The sequence below is a fragment of the Arachis hypogaea genome, chromosome 15, assembly GCF_003086295.3.
Source record: "Arachis hypogaea cultivar Tifrunner chromosome 15, arahy.Tifrunner.gnm2.J5K5, whole genome shotgun sequence".
Lineage (NCBI taxonomy): Eukaryota > Viridiplantae > Streptophyta > Magnoliopsida > Fabales > Fabaceae > Arachis > Arachis hypogaea.
Genome location: NC_092050.1, coordinates 2515184 through 2533310, shown reverse-complemented (window position 1 = coordinate 2533310; position 18127 = coordinate 2515184). Strand labels below are relative to the sequence as shown.

The following is an 18127-nucleotide window of genomic DNA, read 5'->3' as shown; positions in this document are numbered from 1 at the left end:
GTATATATTTCAGACCGAATTTGAGTCACATCAAACTCAATTTTACCCGACCCATACACACCCTATCCCACACAAACCACAACCAAATTAAAACTAATTTGATCATGCTTATTCATATAATCATAATAATTAAGATATTAATATGTATTTGACATTACCTAATTTACCTAATTTTAAAGTAACATTCAAACAAACAATTTTAATAAGTGGTTTAAAATCGATTCCAAAATAAAATTATATAGAACTGATTTTAAATTTAGTCTTTTTTATGAATTCGATTTTCCTAATTTTAAAACATTAAACTATATTTATCTTATTTTACTTTTAAAAATTGAATTTAACTAATAAAATCTGAACCACTAAAATTACTTTACAAGCAAATCTATCGGTGTAATGTTGAGGACATCACATGATCCCAAACATGTGAGGGAGCACTGTATCCTTGACCCACTAACTACTAACACGCCACAATTGTGAAACAAATTATCATCGAGTTCATTCCGCACGCGTTATATCTTTGCCCAATCGTTATCGCTTCGGTACGCTGCGTCTGCTTGCTAGGGTTTCCTATCTTCTGATCTCCATGTTTCCATCAACCCTAATCCTAATCAAGAAAGGATTCATCTGATTCCCATTAATCACCTCAATCCCCTGATTCCACTCTCAATACTCCTCTTGCTTCATCAAAAACCCTAATATTCGCATCATCAATTATGATCATCAACTCGTCTCCCTTCATGACCTCCGTCCTTGTCCTTCAGAACCTTCGCGTATTCGGTCCTGGCTTGAATCCTTTTAATCCCTATTGCGTCGCTCATCACTCTCGCTAATTTCCCCCTTTATACGTCTATTACTGCTCTGATTTCTGTTAGTTTTCCCGTTTCTCGTTCGTTTAATATGTAAACACGTAAAAAAGAACAAGATTTTGTTGTCTGTTCCCTGCTGTTTCCCGCGAAAACAAAGAATAGTTGTTTTGGGGATTTGTATTCTAGGTTTTTTTTTATTGGATCGTCGTTTTTATTTGGATTGGGGTGTAGTTTTTGGGTGTTGGATTGAGAAAAGATGCTGGAGGCGCAGCCAGTGTTGTTCAGGAGAAGCCCGTCGAGGAGGCGCATGATGAGGCCTGGCGTTGGTACCGACGATAGAGGTTGGACTTCTCTTCATGTTTGCGCCCGCAAAGGTGATCTCAAACTGGTGAGTTTCTTCAGTTTCATCAACCCCTCTTTTATGTTGTTGTTCTTCTTGTTCTTGCAAAATTTCTATCACGTGAGACTCTATTTTCGGTGCCTAGGAAAATTAGAAAGGCTTCACGATGAGATGCTTCAAAGTTATTTGTCTGCGAGGTTACTGAACGTTTGAGTTTACTCTTATGAGTTCATGTATTGAGATATTTACAATTCAAGTTTAGTTATCTTGGTTGTTTGATACACCTAGACCTACCTGTCACCACCTAGTGTGAATGTACATGGGAGACTTGATTGTTTGTGTTAGGATGCTTTATGAAGCTATGTATTTGGAATGGTATTCAATTTGTTGGTGGATTGGATTTGGATTTAGATGATCCTATTCTTATTTTATGTTGTTAAGCTGTTAACCTTTGGTTTCGTACTTTCAGTTGTATCATATACTAAGGAGAGGAGTAGTAGACAGAATTTGATGATGCTCAGGTTAGATTGAACTGTAGGCTTGAATCTTGTCAAAACAGCAAGGAAGTAGTATGATGGATGAATATTACAATCTACAAGTATTGGATTCCGACTCATACCCTAAACCAGTATTCTCAGTCTTTCAAACCTTGACCGTGATTATCAATACTTTCTTGAAACTTCTTTAAACTGAGATTTATTGCTAAAATTATCATCTATTGTTACATCGTAACTTCTACTTCAGATATCATCAGATTATAAAGGGGGAATAAGAGTCATCAGTCATGATTCATGTGATCATAGAATGGACAGAAGTGGTTTCATATAGGATTTTTTCTCTTAAATTGAATTGTTAAACCTGGTAATAAGAATGCTGTACAAAGAGAAATATTTTAAATTTAATTGTTCAGTTTCTTTAGTTGTGGGGGAACCAATTCCAAGGATGACAGTGTTGAGCACTGCAAGAGAAAACCCACTATTCACAGTAGTTCATGGTTGTTGGTAGAAATTTGTTAGTCAAGTAGGTTTAAGCTAATGCTTATGATGAGTCCGTTTGATATGTGCATGTGGGGATGGTTTTTTTTATTGGAAAGGAGGGGGGAGGGGGGGGGGTAAGAAACATGTTTCTCATTCCTAGGAATCTACAGGATCTCATGTGCAAAGGACCTAAGCCTTTTTTTTCAAAAGAAAAAACAAGTATTTGGGGTATAAATGTTCTGTTGAGTTTGGTGCACAGTTTAAGCCTTAATTCAGCCTGGTACAATATTGAAATTGCTGTCTTGTGACCTGCACCATTCTATTTGTGGTGATAGCTTCCTCTCATGGTGTTATGGATGTAAATGTCTAGTAGCCGTTACTCCTTGGAATGGTGGGGGCCTTGCCTATCAGCACCTTGCCAGTGATTATGGCTTGTTAGTTGATTTTAGAATATAGTAAAAGTTTTGTTGCTAATTCCTACAGCGCATGAATCTCTTCTGTGTTCTCTTCCACTGTTGTTCATTTGTAAACCTTGGGATGATTCTTTCTTTATAGTTATAATTGTTTCATATTTGGGAAACTAGTGTGTTTGGTTTTGACAATTTAGTTGCATAAGAGCATCTGTTTATATTGTGTTCTTGAACAGGTAAAAAAACTTCTTGATGAAGGAATGGATGTCAATGTGACTGCATGGGGCCCTAAATCACAAGGCGTGACCCCTCTTCACCTTGCTGCTGAAGGTGGCCACCTTGGAGTGATGGATGAACTGCTGGAACGTGGTGCTGACATTGATGCTAGAACAAAGGGTGCTTGTGGCTGTAAGTTATCTACCTATCATATAGGGATCTTACCATATTTCATATTGATACATGTTTTCTTCTCTTAAACCAGGGACACCACTCCATATTGCTGCCAAAGAAAGGAGGAGGGATGCCGTGAAATTCTTGGTTGAGAACGGAGCTTTCTTGCCACCTGATATGAACGACAGCAGATTCAATCCCCCGCTTCATTACTGCCCTGGACTTGAATGGGCCTACGAGGAGTTGAAGCGACTTCGATGTGAGGACTTGTCATCGGGGGAGACATCTTACAGTTCTGAAAACTAATTTGCTCTTTCATGGATGTTGCTTGGTGCTTGGATATCTTGTGTCAATAAGTGAAGAAGTGAGATAACAACTTATTTGTTACAGAGTATGAATAAGTTGTTGCATGAATGAGGACATATCAGCATTTTAAAATGTTGGGCTCTTGCTATAGGAATGATGTTATATAACTGTTAATGTGCTATACTTGGATGATGTGCGATTATTATCATTTGTTCATTGTCTGAACTCTGTTCTGAAGCTAACTATGTAAGTATTGCTGTTTTGAATGCTTAGTATTTTTCTGTTGAACAACTACAGAACAAGGGTGTCTTTCAAGTTTCACAGCATCGTTTTAATATTCTCTTATTTCTATTGGTCTTCAAAATTAAGTTTAGCAGTGCCTGTTTTCATGCGTTGCAGCATAAGAGAACCTTGTATTCTATAATACTACGATCTCCTGTTACAATATAACGGTAGGTAGGTGAGAGTTAAGGGTGGAATAAGGTCAGTCTATTGGTCTGAGCGGATCTGCAGACTGTTATAAGCGATTTAGTGTGTATTAAACTTAAGCTTACCTTTTTTAAAGGTTTGATCATTTAAAAAAAATAAAAAATAAATAAATATATAATGTCAAGATACAATATATTAAATTCGATGTCAAATTTAATATCCAAACTTAGAATATGAAAATAAAGGGTCGCTATCCATGAAAAAAATTCTTCTTAAAAAAAACACATATATCTCAAAATGAAAGACTACATCAATATCTAAAGTTGGAATAAATCAATTAAATATAACATCAAATAAAAGTTAATAATCATTAAAATAAAAACAAAGTAAAGGTGAGTCTAGCAATTAATCGATAATCCTGAAAACTTGAAAATGATTTCATTTTTTTTCCAACACCTTGACAAAAAACATGTATATATCATTAGATTTTTAAACAATCCAAATATAAATATGAAGAAAAGTAGTTTTACACATGTATCAAATTAGATAACGTTACCATCTGAATAGTCATTTAAAAAAATGTGATTATCATTCAAAAAAATACATGTAATTACATAATTGTGTAAAACGTACACTGTCAATGCATCAAAATTAAATTCTACAAACAAATGCTTCTAATTTTCCGATAAGTGCAATACAGAATATTCAAAACAAAATTATGGTTATACTTTAGCATAAATTACACGGTACCTCATACATATATTATGAAAAGTCAACTTTATTAATATGACTCAAGCCTTCAACTACTCACGTCATGGCAACATCATTTTTTCCACAATTAAAATCCTTTACTCCAGAGTTTCTTCTATGATCTTTTTCATATGTTTCCTATTATTTGTTTTTTTTTTGTAAAACACTTGTTTTTCTTTTCTCTTTGTTTCTTTTCTTTTTCCTTTTTATCTTGTTAGGTGTTCTATCCCAAATTTGGGTTACAGGGAGTTTTTTTTGTCAAAAAAAAAATATCTCAATTCATACCAACTTTGTAAAGTCGTTATTTTGAATTCGACTTCTATTAAGTGCACCATATCGATAGTGTCATTCAAAATTTGAAGCTTTCATTATACATGGTTTTAAATTAAAAAAAAATTGATGCTGTTTAACGTTTAAACCTCAGCTTATTATGATCTACGATTGTTTTAATGAAAATGGAAAAACTAATAAATTGGCTTGGTTTGATTTCTTATAAGTATTTATTTATCTTTGGCAAATGTTGAATCAAGCATTTTTTCCTCTTGAGTATGCATAATTGACCAACCTTACAAGAAATTTACACTATAGATTAATACACGCGAAACAAATCAAATCATTGTATTATTTGTTGAAAAAAAAAATGTATAATTGGGATTCGTATTCTGTACAAATATGTCAACTATTTTCATAGTAATCAATATATCAAGTTTAATTCCAGCCACAATAGAAAACTAAAAATAGTACTAAAAAATATTACCAAATTTACATTTAATGTGTGCAAAAGCTATATTAGCATTAATATACCGAATAGAGGATGGATCAGGATCACATATCCAGTGTTATGGACTTGGCAGCTTAACCAGTAGACATAGAACAAATCGGTGTCTAAACTAAGGCGGTTCTGAGTCTAAACCGGTCAGCCGAATCGCAAACCAATAGAAGTGACGGTTCGAATGGATGTCAAAACCGCAAAATAAAAAATTGGCGTTGGACTGTCAAACCGGCAGAAACTGGTCGATCTAACCAAGATGTGAACCGGCCAAATTTCTAAATTTTATCAAAAATACCCGCCGGTTGAATGCCTAAGCCCCCTAACAATTACCCAACCCAGTAACCCTACAACGGCGCAGCACTCCCTCCCATCACTCTCGAGCTCGTCCTTCTCTCACCAATTTCAACGACCAATTTCAAAATCAGGATCGAAATTAGCTTTTTCTGTATCCAATTTCTTCTTCTGGCCGCGGCTTCATCCTGGATTACGAATCTCTTCGTCCGTCGTGGTGGCGCCGACGCGCGCCACGTGTTGCCTTGGCTAGCTTAAGCTCGTGGCGTTCATGCTCACATTGAGCATCTCATATTCTCAGCCACGTCATTAGCCATCACCAACTAGGTCTCACTGTTAAGGCTCTTCCTCTCTCACCTAAAAAACACAAGATATCTTATTATGGTGCTATTGTTTAATTTCTGCGATAATAAACATTCGAAAGTTAATGCTTTTGTGGTTTTTGGCGTTAATTCTATACTCTAATTTAACTAATGGTTGATTGTTAGTTGAAGCTTTAGGTTTTGACTGTAATTGTGCTTTTTATAAGCTGATATTCGATGATTTTTCTCTAATTATTTAAATTAATTTTTTTTATCGTGGTATTGTAAGTAGGCTATACCTTTGGTATTGTTACTGAGCTAAATAATAATTGAATAACTGTTGATAGTTAAACTATAAATTTTATTGTTATTATGGGGTTGAATAACTGGTGAATAATTTCGAATAATCAATTTTAGTTAATCAGTTGTCATATTGTAATTAAATTGGATTGTATTGTTATTTTGGTAATAGTAGTACATGTTGCACTGCTTGATTTTTCTAGACCAAATAGTAGAAATGAAGGTGATGATATCAACTAAACAAATTCGTAACAAGTTTATATTAGACTATTATTATGTTTTAATATATTATTTATATTTTATTTATTATTTTATTATAAAACAATTTTTTTGGTAAAATTACGATTAAACCGATTGAACTAGTAAAGGTCTGAGAAGTTTCAAAAGTTACTTTTTTTTGAGCTTTTAACTTATGAAAAATAATAGTATTAATCTCTGGTGTAATTTTCAAAATCAAATTGTAGTTTTTTAAGAAATTATTCAAGTGCTTATGAAAAAGTAAAAAAAAATGACTTCTCTCATAATAAATTTTTTTTATCATATTTTTTTAAAATAAACATTTTTAAAATTAAAAAATTAAATACAAAATAACTTATTTATAAATTATCTTTAATATAAGTATTTATTATTTAAACTATTTTTTTAAAATAAGTTTAATTATAAACTGTTAGAACCTTTCGTGTTGTAAACCAAACATCTTATAAAAACCAAACATCTTATAAACAAGTAAATATAGAAAGATTTGTCTAAGATGGAAAAAAAAGTTAAACTTGTGTCAAACTATGAATTTGTGCTGATATTATTTTTTTAATTTTGCTCCACTAAGAATTAAAAATTGATATGGATAATTAGGCATGATTTGGATAATTAGGCATGATTTATTGGATTTATTGTAATATTGTTTAATTTTCAAAATTTTTTGAAGTCCTTAAATACGTAGGAGTGATGATGAATATGAAGAACTTGAGGACGATAATGACAAAAAATATTAACACACTTTAATGGCTATTAAATCATGTTTTAAAACTAAACTCAGAAAGAATTTATCTTTTGATTTTGTGAAACATGAGTGTGAGAAAGTTTAGAACTTTCCAGCGAAGGAAGAAGAGCTTGAAAACGAAGAGGTGAATATGTGATATAGCCGATATAGGTATTTAACGGTTTATTGAGGAAAAATAATGATGGTGCAGCCATGTCCCTCTCATTGCAGTGTCCTAGTTCTGTTGTACCCTCACCTCTTAGTTGGGAATTTGTGTCCTAAAAGAAACAAAGGGATGGAAAAATGGAGAATGATACCCAAGATAGAAGGGTGATTGATGATGCAGCTGGTTGCCATGGTCGTTTCTCTTTCTTCCAGCTTATACTAATTACCACCTCTCTCCAATTAATACAAAAAAACATATAAAAAGGGCTTGGAGACTTTTATGTTTTAAAAAAATATAATCACAAAACAGCCCCATAATTAGACAAAAATTTAAAAACTATCCTGGTCCTTTAAGGATCGGAAAATACTTTCTCCATGATAGAACCCTCCCACATAGAAATCCTCAATTACAAACGGGTGGCTAGAAAACCAAGCACATCAACATCTTCAATTTCAGGAAACATCGTAACAACTGTAAATAAGGGATTCAGCGCCAACTAACATTCATAGTATCATAAATATAAATTATAAATAATCATGAAGCAAGACAACTGAATATCATAACCTAAGTATCACGTTGTAAACATCATAACAATTGTGCGCTTCACATAAATATCAAACCAAAAAGATAACAGATTCATTGTAAATTGAAAATTAAACGAGTTGAAAACTAATAAATGAATTTACAATCTTCGAATGTCATAGATTGCACTACAAAACTAGAATGGGAGAGGTAGATAGTTGCACCTTAGAACCCTAGCTTGGTGCGGCGCCAGTGCCTGCGCTTCGCATTATACCTGAAAAGAACACACAGATACAACAACAGCATCAGTATTTCCGAGATTCTGATGAAGAAATAAACAAATAAATTTGAAGGAAAATGAAAAATAGGAACCTGATGGTATTGTCCGTCCTCATGCGGATCCAGTAAGGAATGGGCCTGTTCTGCCTCATCTTCTTGCCCAGCTTCTTCTTGATCCTAAAAGTCTTGTGTGAAGGCTGCACAGTAAATTAAGAACGATCAAACATTGAATAAAAAAGAAGATGAAGGAGCTTGCTAGAACTACAACACAGAAAAGAAGAAACTATTTTCTGTTTGCTGAATCTTACCATCTTTTAGAACCCGATGAACTGCTGGCAACGAAACCCTAGAATGAATGTGGTAGCAGTGTGGAGAAACTTATTTCTAACTTGTAACTGTTTGGGCCCTGGTGTCCATTGTTGGGCTTAGCTAAATGTACTAGCCCAGTTCAAAATAAATAAAAGTTCTAGCTAAATAAAAAATTAATAACCAAGTTGGATTGGTCTAGTAGTTAGCTCACTAGTCCGCTTAAGTAAATGTCGGGCGGTTTGAATCTCGTCTTGTACATGCAGCAACCCATTGGCCAACGACAAACCCTTAAATGAAGTTCAGTACCGCGGCGAATTAGTCCTTAACCTGTCGGGTTGAGGGATACCGTGGGAAACCAAAAAATAAAAAATTGATTTGAGATTAATTTATAAAGTTTTCAAAGTGGATAAATTTTTATTTAATAAGGTCAACAAGAAACTACCATTTTATGTAAATAAATTATTATTTATCTTATTTTTGCATCTAACTTTTTTTTCTAGTAATTAAGTGTTATTATAATAAAAAAATATGGAAAAAAAAATTTCACACTAAAATTTATTTACTATTTTACCACAACTTCTTCATGAATAACTAATTAGTGGGAATTAGCATTTAGCATTAGAGGAAATGGTTTTTTTTTTGTTCCTACGGTATCCCCAAACCCGGCAAGTCAAGGACTAATCCGTTGCGCTACTGAACTTCATTTAAGGGTTTGCCACTTGCCAATGGATTGCTGCATGCAAAAGGCGGGATTCGAACCCCTAACACTTATTTAAGCGGACTAGTGAGCTAACCACTTGACCAACCCAACTTGGTTACTTTCCTTACCTACTTTAACTTGGAAGGTCTCTATTACAAAACCAAGTGACAGGTCCAGAATAACTACCGAGCTCTCAACATGGATCCATGGAAAAGCTTGTACCGGTTTTTTAAAGAGGTGACGCTTTACTTCTTCTCCCTTCTGTTTGGATTAATATTGCGATTAATTGCAGCTTCAATTATAAATTCTCGAGTTTTGATATATTATGAGGTCCTAACTATAGAAAGATCTATGCCTTGAAAACCATGTGACCTTGCTGTTGTAATAGAAGAATGAATGAAGGATTTTCTATGACATTGAGGAGAAAGGGGAACTGTTGTCCCTGCCATTTCCATTGAAGGATTTTTATGTTTAGTTGATATCGATAAAATTTTTAAATATCAATTTTATTTTTTAAATTAAATTTCACTGAACGTTTACAACTACCCAATTTCGAGACATGAGACATCCACATGCTATTTTACATAAGTAAAAATACCATATTTCTTTCTCAATGTCATTGTTTGATCTATATAGTTAATTTTAATTATAACTCTTTAAGACACAAAAATGAATTAAATTGCTGACCTTCAAATAAAGTTCACATAATAAGAATGCATTTTCTCTTCAATGTTATCAGACAAACAGCGGTTATAGTATTGGTTGGTGAAAACAGGAAATTTTCTTTTGTTTACATGTGTATAAAATTCTAACAATCCTGCTACGTTATCAACAATATTTTTATCAATTTCCGTCGATTCTTGTTTATAACTGTGTTTCATGAAAGTGTTGTTGTGGATGTGCCTAATAAAAATATTTTTTTTATAATTGTGTCTAATAAAAATGTCTTTATAAATGTATTTTTTAAATATATCTCTTTATACATATTTTTAAAATATAACAATTAATTATTATTAATAATAAATTAACAAATAATATATTAATACTTTATACTTTTCCAAATTAGAATTCTCGTTATTCTAACAAAATTTATTATATGACAGACGCTCAGACTATAATTTAAAAGTTCTATAAAAAAAAACTATTCTAATACTATTTAAATTGAAAATAGATTCACAAAAGAGTTTATACGGAAAATATGGACTTGCCTCTTTAGTAATCCACAAAATTTTTTCCATAAAAGAAAAGTTTGATCGTATAGTTGATCTTACTTAATAAAATACAGTTTTATTATAGTATTCAACTATTTATTAAGTCCAAAAATTTTTAAATAAATATAATTTTTATCAATTTTATGCAAACATGATATTATTTACATTTTTACACTATATTATACATTTCTTTGTCAATTGCACCATACTAAAATATTAATGGGTCCGCATAAAATAAAAGTAATCATTCACCAAGTTGTGTTAGGACATCAAGGTAAACAATTAGAGAGAAATGTTTACAGATAAAGTTAATATGTAATTTTCTAGGTACATGTGAAATTTTCTGTATGTGAAAAAAAAAAAGTAATTTTCCTTATAACATAAAGCATGAACATTTATTCTCCTTTTTGTCCCCAAATTAAACTCATGTTTTTGGTAAAAAAAAGTAGTATTAATATCCTAGTAAAGAAGTACATGGAACGAAGCTTTGAAACAATTGGATTTCATTCTATTTAATTTTTTCTGAAATTTCACATCATTCGAAATTGTCAACGAGCTCAAAACTGATTGTTTTTGTGGCTGTCAACGTGAACAGTTACGACTGAAGAGGGACAAAGGCAGAAAAAAAAAACTATTTTGATATGAAATAAACAATAATGAGAGAAGATAAATCAAATCATAGCTTTGATCCTAAACAACCACGTACACAATTTTCATGAAATAATCAAAAGTAGTCTTTTGGCGTATACGAATTGTTGTTATCATAATATCATTTATCAATATCACCTCACTATAGAAATTGAAGTCAAATATTTACAACCTGTATTCCTCAAATTGAAAATTGATTTTCTTTTGTAAAGTATATTATATAGACAATATAGTAGACCGATAATAATGTCTAACACGGTTTCTCAAGAATGGTAGTATTATAATATTATATCCTTTTCGGTCATAAATTTAATTTCCATGTGTATTATTGATGACCCTAATAAATAGAAAAATGGGAAAAGTGAGTTCTTGTCGCATTCGAAATAAGTTGTAGGTGTTTCGGTTGAATCAATCAATCAAGTGGCCCAAATTGCATCTCATCCTTTTGATTAGGTCAGATAAAATTGTAGCAAATTTATCTTAAGATTTAATTATGAAACTAATCTTTTAGTGGTCAATATTAACAAATTTTATTATCATCCTTAATAGGATCATTATTAAAGTGAAGGGGGATGTTTTTGATAAAGATCCATAAAATGTTTTTTTGTAAAAATGTTTATGTGCCGTATTATTATTGGATGTATTAATGAATTTATTATTTTTTAATTTCTTAACAAATTAGAATAAATCAATTCTTTTTATAATAATAACAATAAATTCAATTTTTTTAAGGATCTAATTGTATTTTTAAATTTGTAGGAATTCAAATGTTCTGTAAAACAAAATGTCAAAAATATATTCGTCTTTTTATTAAAAAATTTAAAGATATTCGATTTAAATCGTGTAATTCGATCGGATCAATCCGGATCTAATAATTATAATATAGATAATTAAATTTATTATTGTTACTATAATAAACCGATTTTATTCTGATTTATTAAAAAATAAATTATTAACCCGTTTAATAAAAATATCTAATAATAATATGATACATATAAACATCTTAAAAAAATATTTTTATTGTCTTTATTAAAATGATCTCTTAAAATAAAAACTATTTAACGAAAACTTATTTTCGGATCTTTTAAACTTTTCACAAATACAAAACAAATCATTTAATATTTTTCATACATAAATGTCATATTAATCTAGTTTGACCTGGTTACTAATTGAGTTACTATAGGGTCAAATTCAAGCTTGAAAAAGTGGCCTGATCATAAAGTTGAATTAGACATCTAGACTTGCGTTAGATTTAGTTCAGTATTATTCGTCCTTTATACGTTCTTACCCATCTATTAATAGAATAATATTTCAAACATGTAAATAATTTATATATTACTTTATTTGCTCTATAATTAAACATGTAAAATTTGTTGATTAAATATAAAATATAAAATTTAACTTAAATAAGACCATTACAATTTACAAATTTATAGAAAATAAAATTGTACATTATCGTGATATAAAATATACGATAAAATATAAAAAAATATTATATATACATAAAAAATTAATAACTAAATCAATTATTAATATAATATATACATATAGGAGACTATTAATTTTCAATATTTTTTGTTATTATTTAATCGTGTAAAAATTCTAAAAAAAATATAAATACAAATTATATTAATTTATGTGAATAAAATTTTAGTAAATATATATATAAATTATATATTTTTTGTATGTAAAATATCTATAAATATAAATATAAATTATTATTAATTAAGTATTAGTTAAAAATGATAATATTTATTAATCATATATTATTATTTTAAAAATAATACATAAATTTAATAGTTGATTTTTTTTAATTTATACGTGCAAAATGGTAAAAACATACCTATCATGGAAATCTCCAACTGAGAATAAGACCAGAACAAATTTAATGACTTGGTGGTTATGACAAGATAGGATGGTAAAATACAAAGCGAATATACCAATTATATCACTAAACTCATTAAATACAAGTGCAGTGTGGCATCCAAATCTATGATGAGTCATCATCATCACCTTAAGTATCCACCACTCACCTCATCCAACATTGCCACCACGTGAATCGCCATATATCTCATCACTCCTCAAGTTGCCGGTCAAGAAAGGGGACCTATAAACCCCTCACAAGGGACTTTCATTACCAATGCCAAACTCTGATTTAGAGTTAATACTACTAGACTTCTAATTTAGAGTTCAAATTGATAAATTTAATAATGATCATCTCTAGAATAATTTTTTGTTGATGAAATAATAATAGGAAAAGTCTAGATTCATAAACTTTATTAAATTTTGACCGGCATGTAATTAGTAAAATAAAAATGAGTAATCTTGTATTATTGGATAAAATTTTACACTATTAAAAACATTATTGATGACTATTCGATAACTACATATCATAAAAATTACTGGCCCCTAACACTCCTCATAATAATATAGTTGAACGAAAATTACATTAGAAGTTACATTAGACTGATAAAGAATAAATGTACTCATATAAGAATAAAACGATAATTATAATTACGGAAGATGACTTTTGTGTGCCAAAAATACCCTAACAAATCAATTGCATAACCAATGTTGGGGTATTTTTGGCACACTAAGACCATCTTCCATGGTTATAATTGTCGTTTTATTTTTATATTAGTACATTATTTGTTATTTGTCATCTTTTATTTGTATAAATAATAATTTATTCGACTGATAAAACATTGTCATTTTATTTTGAGAAAAACGCAAAATAGCTCCCGACAATTATTTCAAAAGACAACGAAATCCTTTTTGAAATTTACTTTTATGGGACTAATTAGCCCCTGTGTAAAAAAAAATCGATGTTTTTTTTGCACAGAGACTAATCAGTCCCAAAAAAATATCAGAGATCCAGTTGAATATTTTTTTTAGCCTCGTAGTTCTTTCGAGATAATTGTCGGAGACAAAGAGAGTATTCACTCTTTTATTTTTGACATTTAAGTAGAACATAAATAATCTCGTTTAGAATATTTTAAAATTTTAATATATTAGAATAAATTTAAAAATAAATTTAAGATAATTATAAATTCGAGATTGAAACTCAGATTGTAAATTTAAAAATTACTTTAAATATTAACTCTCCTAATTTATTCTCATCTTCCATTCCTCTCTAGCAAGACTAAATCCCTATTTTGGTCTTTAAAATTCACGCGATTATTCATTTTGGTTTCTGAAATTCAAAATTACCTATATTGATTCTTTAGATTCAAGTCCGCGCACCAATATAGTCTCTCAATTCTTTCCGACGATAACTAGGCAAACGAAGTGCTGAGATTGCACCCTCTCTGCCACGTTGGATGATGAGTAAACGACATCGTTTATCTTTGGCGTCCAAACAAGCTAGAAACGAAGAATAGTAGAGGTAAAGAAGAAGACCTATTCTTTATTTTGGATATCCATCGTTTATTCTCCCTTTATATACAAAACGACGACATTTTTTACTTCTTTGAGTGCCAAGGATAAATTACGTCGTTTACCCATCATCCAACGTGGTAGAAAGAGTGTCATCTGAGCACTCCGTTTGTCTAGTCATCACAAAAAAAATCAAAAGACTGTATTGATGCCTAAACTTAAATCTGCTAATATAGGTAATTTTAAATTTTAGAAACACCAAAATAAGTAATCGCATGAATCTTAGAAATCAAGGTCCACTATTCACACCACACACTTTGCACCGAACCAAAAATAAAAATTGAATAATATTATAAGCTATTTTTTTGACACCACATACAAGTATACATTCGAATACGTACTCCACCATTTAACGGCTTGAAGACAAATTCTCACTTTCAACGACAGACAACCCACCACCGGCCACAAAAACAAATATAGAAAGAAAGTTGACTATTCAACCTATCTATAAAAAGGCATAAAAGTAAAAAAAAAAATCATTTTATTTTACAAACAAAATATATCAACCAATAATAACAGACAGTAAAATTGATAGATTCTCCCACCCAAGACCTAGTTTATATTTTTATAATATTTTTAAAAAAAATTTAAATTTATAAATTAAGAATTAATTTTTTACAAATTAAAATTTATTTTAAAATTATCACAAAATATAATAAATGATTATATCTACAAGATATTATTGAATTCTATATCTACTTAAGCAGATAAATAAATTGATTAATAGACTAAATTAAGTTAATTTTTTTATCTAAGAAAATAAAAATAAATAAATAACTCTTTTATTTTACAATTAAAATAAAAAATTAGCCAATCACAGCAGGAAAGGTTAGATTTATAAATTCTCAATCAACTTTTCATTTTTTATCTCTTGCACAAATTAAAAGAAAAATAAAAATTAAAAAAAACTCAAACTTTAACAGAAAAATCAGTTATGGGCATCCGAGGCAGCACATGAACAGCTATAGCCTCAAAACCCTCCGGCAACTCCACCACCCATATCCTCCGAGGCCTCGCCACTACATCCACCACAAAAATCCCACCGCCGCCGCCACCACCGCCACAAACGACACAAACCCTACCTCCCTCGGCAGAAACCTGTTCGGCACCTTTGAGCCTCTCATCTTCCAAAACCTCTTCCCAAGAATCTTGTTCCTCAACGTACCTTCTCACAACACCTTTCACTTCATCAACAACGAACATCACTTCTTCATCCATGGCCGCCACCGGTCCCCTCCACCCCGCAAGCATCCCCTCCGGCATCTCCTTCCAAAGATCCTTTTCAACATCGTAAACAACCCCTTCTTTCGCTGCATCGCCTTTAACGTTCACCATGCATAGCTTCCCCTTCCAACCAACAGCATCAATGGCTTCCCTGCTGAACCTTCCGTCTTTAAGAGCGGTCTTCTTCTCCCACTGAGACCCATTCTTTTGAGTGTCCCACTTTTCCATCGACCGCGCTACGTTGAGGGAGAAGTGGGTCCCTATGCCGCTGGCTACGTAGACAGCGCCTCTGCAGACGCCAGCTGCGCACCAGCGGCGTGGGGTGGTGAGGCTGGGCCCCAAGGCCCATGAGTTTGTCACCGGGTTGAAGATCACGGGCCGAGGGAGGGCCGGGAAGAGGTTGTGGGTGGTGCCGGCGAGGAGAACCAGAGAGCCGGCAGCGGAGACGGATTGTATAGAGAGGTTGCGGGAGAGGAAGGAGGGGTGGCGGAGGAGGAGGTGGTGGAGAGAAGGGTGAGAGGGTGGCGGAGGGAGCGGGTGCCAGTGGGATGAGATTGGATCGAAGTTGAAGAATTGGATGGTGGGATGGTGGTGGTTGTGAGGAGAGAGAATGGCGTAGAGAGAAGAGAAGGGAGGGAAGGAAGGGGAGTAAATGAGGCGGCGCCATGAGTGGGATACTGGGAAGAGAATTGAAGGGTGGATTCGTGTGAGACATAGGTGAGCTATGTGGTCTGGTAGACCTGGTATCAATGGAGGACCACCTTCTTCTTCTCCTTCATTATTCACCCTTTGCCGTTTCATGATTCAGATCAGAAGATTTGAATTGAAAAGGTAAAGTATGTAAGAAGAGGGGGATTATGGGGTTTCAGCTTTTTGGTTCATTAAAATCACAAGGCTGCCTTTCCAACTGCTCTGCTGTCCAAATAACGACAATAAATAATAAATGTCATCAAAAGTTGTATCACTATATCTCTAACTAGATTTCCATACACAATATACACACACACCTTCATTTTTTATTTTATTTCTCAAAATATAATAATATTATGGTACAAACTCATGGACAATTTGATAGTTAAAATTTTAAAATAGTTAAATAATATTTAATTAATAATTATTAATTATTAATTAGTAATTTTATATGAAAAAAATTATACATGATTCTTTATTTACTATCATTCAATTATGATAAATATATATTAAAATAAGGTAAAAATTTCATTACAGTAATTTTACGTTAAAATTGATAGTTAAAAGCCACTAAATTATTTGAATAATTTGACTAAATTTTTATTTAACAGATTTTAATTATCAACTTTACTTGAAATTGACTGCGCCTGAATTTTTATCTTAAAATAAACTATAAGTGTAGAATATATATTAAAATATAGAATATACATTAAAAATAAATTAAATTGTATATATATATTTATACACAATTACATATTAATTTATTTGGTGACTAATTTTTAATACCTACAGTGTTATTATTTAATTCACGAGAAGATTATTTTATTTTGTTACCAAAAAAATTGTACCATGATTTTATTATTACAAGTAGGAAAGATATTTAAATAAGTTTTTGCTTTTTTATTTATAATTTATTAATCTTAAATCAAGTCGTTTATTCTTTAATTTTGATTCAAACAAATTTAAATATTTAGTTTTGATCTTTATTATTTCTTTTTTTATTTTAAAGAATAGCATATTTGGTAAAAATATAGATATTCTCCACATCCAAATAATTTTTATATTTAAGTTTATTCAAACAATTTTAGGTCTTGACACATGGACTTCTTCTTCTTCTCACACTCATTTACACACGGACTTCTTATTCTTCGCCTTCTTCTTCGCGTTCCTCCTTCTCCTCATTCTCCTCCTTCTCTTTAGCGTTCCTTTTTCTTCACATATTTTTTTCTTATCGTCATTCTTTTGTTGCTTTTGCTGCTGTATTTTTTTTGCTTTTCCTCCTTCTCTCCCTGGCGAATAAGCAATAGAAGATGAGAAGGAACATGTTATTATGGTGAAACAATTGTATAGTACTAAATGAATAGAACATTATCCATTATATAAATTCAAATTTAAATAGATTTCTGCATAATGAACCGAAACACATACTCATGATAAAACAATTATATAATACTGACTGAACGAAACATAATCTATTATATAAAATCAAATTCAAATAGCTTTCTGTATAATAAATCGAAACATGTACTTATGGTGAAACAATTATATAATACTGACCGAACAAAACATATTCCATTATATAAAGTCAAATTCAAACAGTTTTCTGCATAATGAACCGAAACACATACTCATGGTGAAACAATTGTATAGTACTGAATGAACAAATCATAATCCATTATATAAAATCAAATTCGAAATATTTTTGTCTACAATTTAGAGATTATTAATTCAATCCAGATTTAGAACACCTGCGTCCATTCAATTCAATTTAATTCAATTTAGCAATTGCATTCCATTCAATTCAATTGAAAAAATAATATATTAGTAAAATGTTGGTGTTGTTGGTGATGACGATAACGAAAGAGAAAAAGGAGATAAGGAGGAGGAGGAG

The 18127-nt window shown here is 31.3% G+C and overlaps 3 protein-coding genes across 4 annotated transcripts; 1 reads left to right on the top strand and 2 right to left on the bottom strand.

Annotated features, from left to right (window-relative positions):
- Positions 1-377: 377 nt before the first annotated feature.
- LOC112747549 (phytochrome-interacting ankyrin-repeat protein 1-like) lies at positions 378-3525 on the top strand. The gene is made up of 3 exons (XM_025795608.3): positions 378-1194; positions 2770-2941; positions 3015-3525. Exons 1-3 carry the CDS (start codon positions 1063-1065, stop codon positions 3227-3229), a joined length of 519 nt encoding a protein of 172 aa, XP_025651393.1. The 5' UTR covers positions 378-1062; the 3' UTR covers positions 3230-3525.
- A 1493-nt stretch (positions 3526-5018) lies between these two features.
- LOC112747548 (large ribosomal subunit protein eL39-like) lies at positions 5019-8464 on the bottom strand. Of its 2 annotated transcripts, none has more exons than XM_072217465.1 (4): positions 8328-8464; positions 8113-8216; positions 7965-8014; positions 5019-5828 (listed from the first exon to the last, which is right to left on the bottom strand). In XM_072217465.1, exons 1-3 carry the CDS (start codon positions 8328-8330, stop codon positions 7966-7968), a joined length of 156 nt encoding a protein of 51 aa, XP_072073566.1. In that variant the 5' UTR covers positions 8331-8464; the 3' UTR covers positions 5019-5828; position 7965. The 2 variants fall into 2 exon arrangements, with proteins under 2 accessions (XP_072073566.1, XP_025651392.1); XM_025795607.3 differs by lacking the exon at positions 5019-5828 and adding an exon at positions 7205-7689.
- A 6677-nt stretch (positions 8465-15141) lies between these two features.
- LOC112747547 (F-box/kelch-repeat protein SKIP25-like) lies at positions 15142-16600 on the bottom strand. Its single transcript, XM_025795606.3, has one exon. It carries the CDS (start codon positions 16345-16347, stop codon positions 15232-15234), a length of 1116 nt encoding a protein of 371 aa, XP_025651391.1. The 5' UTR covers positions 16348-16600; the 3' UTR covers positions 15142-15231.
- Between the last annotated feature and the right edge of the window lie 1527 nt (positions 16601-18127).